Raw genomic sequence first — 2,500 nt, 5'->3', positions numbered from 1 at the left:
TCATTGTAATAATAAATCCAATCATATAGGTGTATAGGTGTTGTATTACTTTTATTACTGTATCCAGTAGAATCTTTACCTTGTCCTACTTAAGTAAATCTGTTATTTTAATAAATCCGATTGAAATTTGAGCCTAAAAACTGTCCTAGTATTTTCTAATCAGTTTCCCAACCTTTTTCGGTTGCGACCCTCAATGCCGTCTTAACCTGGAGTAGCAACCCTCATTATAATATTAAATCCAACCATATAGGTATATAGGTGTTGTATTACTTTGGTTACTGTCTCCAGTAAAATCTTTACCTTGTCCCACTTAAGTAAATAATTCACATTAATAAAAAATAAAAATGTGAACAGCAGTGAATTATTAATGTATATTTTTGTAAGACCCTTTACCGACTCTCAAAATGCCTATGAATAACAGTGAATTATTAATATATATTTTTGTAAGACCCTTTACCGACCCTCAAAATGCCCTCGACACCCTAATGTGTCGCGACCCTACAGTTGGAAACTAATCCAAGAACTGAATTTTGAATTTTGTATTTCCCTGAGTTACGAAGGGCAACGTCCACGTACTGATGCGAGACATTCCGTCGTGGAGTGAGAGGAGACCCTTCGGAGAGGCGTTCGAAGTGGGACATGGTCCCGTTGACGGAGCATGTGTCCACTCGCTTTCTGGGAGGGTCGGCCGACTCCGAGCGATAACGGTGGATGATTTCGTTCTCGTCCTCGCAGGCGGGTTTCCGCCGCTTGCGGTCCAGCAGTAGGAAGTAGATGACTTTCTCGGTGTTGTGGCTGGAAAAGGATTATTCCAGAGTTCATACAGATAGGATAAAGGAGGATTGTTAAAGTGGCCTTAGGTTAATAATTTAACATAGCAATTTCAAGTTTTGTGACAGATTTAAATTGTACTTTTGGTAGTGTTAGTGTTATCAAAATCTTGAAATGAAATGTATTTTGACATGATTTTCTCGGTGTTGTGGCTGGAAAAGGATTATTCCAGAGTTCATACAGATAGGATAAAGGAGGATTGTTCAAGTGGCATTAGGTTTATAATTTAATAAAGCAATTTTGAGTTATGTGAAGGATTTAAATTGTCCTTTTGGGCATAAATAGTAATTTGATATGACTTTCTCGGTGTTGTGGCTGGAAAAAAGGATCATTCCAGAGTTCATACAGATAGGATAAAGGAGGATTGTTAAAGTGGCCTTAGGTTAATAATTTAACATAGCAATTTTAAGTTTTGTGACAGATTTAAATTGTCCTTTTGGTAGAGTTCATGTTATCAAAATCATAAATAGAAAGGTAACTTCAAATGACTTTCTCGGTGTTGTGGCTGGAAAAAAAAGATCATTTCATAGTTTATTCATATAGGATAAAAGAGGATTGTTAAAGTGGCATTAGGTTAATATTTTGATAAAGCAATTTTGAGTTATGTGAAGGATTTTAATTGTCCTTTTGTTAGGGTTCGAGTTATCAAAATCATAAATAGAAAGGTAACTTGATATGACTTTCTCGGTGTTGTGGCTGGAAAAAAGGATCATTCCAGAGTTCATACACATAAGATAAAGAAGGATTGTTAAAGTGGCATTAGGTTTATAATTTAATAAAGCAATTTTGAGTCATTTGAAGGATTTAAACTGTCCTTCTGGTCATAAATAGAAAGGTAATTTGATATGACTTTCTCGGTGTTGTGGCTGGAAAAAAGGATCATACCAGAATTTATACAGATAGGATAGAGTAGGAATGTGAAAGTGGCATTAAGTTTATAATTTAATAAAGCAATTTTGAGTTATGTGAAGGATTTTAATTGTCCTTGTGTTAGGATTCGTGTTATCAAAATAATAAATAGAAAGGTATTTTGACATGACTTTCTCGGTGCTGTGGCTGGAAAAGGATCATTCCAGAGTTCATACAGATAGGATAAAGGAGGATTGTTAAAGTGGCATTAGGTTTATAATTTAATAAAGCAATTTTGAGTTATGTGAAGGATTTTAATTGTCCTTTTGTTAGGGTTCGTGTTATCAAAATAATAAATAGAAAGGTATTTTGATGCGACTTTCTCGGTGTTATGGCTGAAAAAAAGTATTATTCCAGAGGAGTTTATACAGATAGGATAAATGACAGAAGATACTGTAACTTACACGACAAAGATATAACAGGAAACTGTTTGTAACATACATAAGAAAATTCTTAAGAGATATAATGAAACAAAGATAATTGGGCTGAAGGTACTGTAGCCTACACTACGAAGATATGCCAGTAAAATAGGTCAGTGAAATAGAAGAAAAAAATCTTGGCTGTATTGTATTGTATTGTGTTATGTGAAGGATTTAAATTGTCCTTTTGGTAGGTGAAGGATTTAAATTGTCCTTTTGATGAGGTTAATGTTATTAAAACCATAAATAAAAAGGTATTTTGACATGAATTTCAAGATGAATAAGAGATATAAAAGTGTAACAATTAGACATCACAAAAATAAAACTATTATTAATGCTCT

At 33.8% G+C, this 2,500-nt stretch overlaps 1 protein-coding gene across 2 annotated transcripts in view; it reads right to left on the bottom strand.

The window, feature by feature from the left end:
- Nucleotides 1–2,500, bottom strand: part of sff (sugar-free frosting) — a 32,146-nt gene that overhangs the window by 14,699 nt on the left and 14,947 nt on the right. For both annotated transcript variants that reach the window (XM_068380412.1, XM_068380413.1), the window contains exon 4: nt 577–795. In XM_068380412.1, coding sequence (XP_068236513.1) covers nt 577–795 — 219 coding nt within the window. The remainder of the gene's footprint in view (nt 1–576; nt 796–2,500) is intronic.

Source organism: Palaemon carinicauda, chromosome 9 (genome assembly GCF_036898095.1).
Source record: "Palaemon carinicauda isolate YSFRI2023 chromosome 9, ASM3689809v2, whole genome shotgun sequence".
Lineage (NCBI taxonomy): Eukaryota > Metazoa > Arthropoda > Malacostraca > Decapoda > Palaemonidae > Palaemon > Palaemon carinicauda.
The sequence above is the reverse complement of the archived record's forward strand: the minus strand, read 5'-3'. Positions and strand labels throughout refer to the sequence as shown.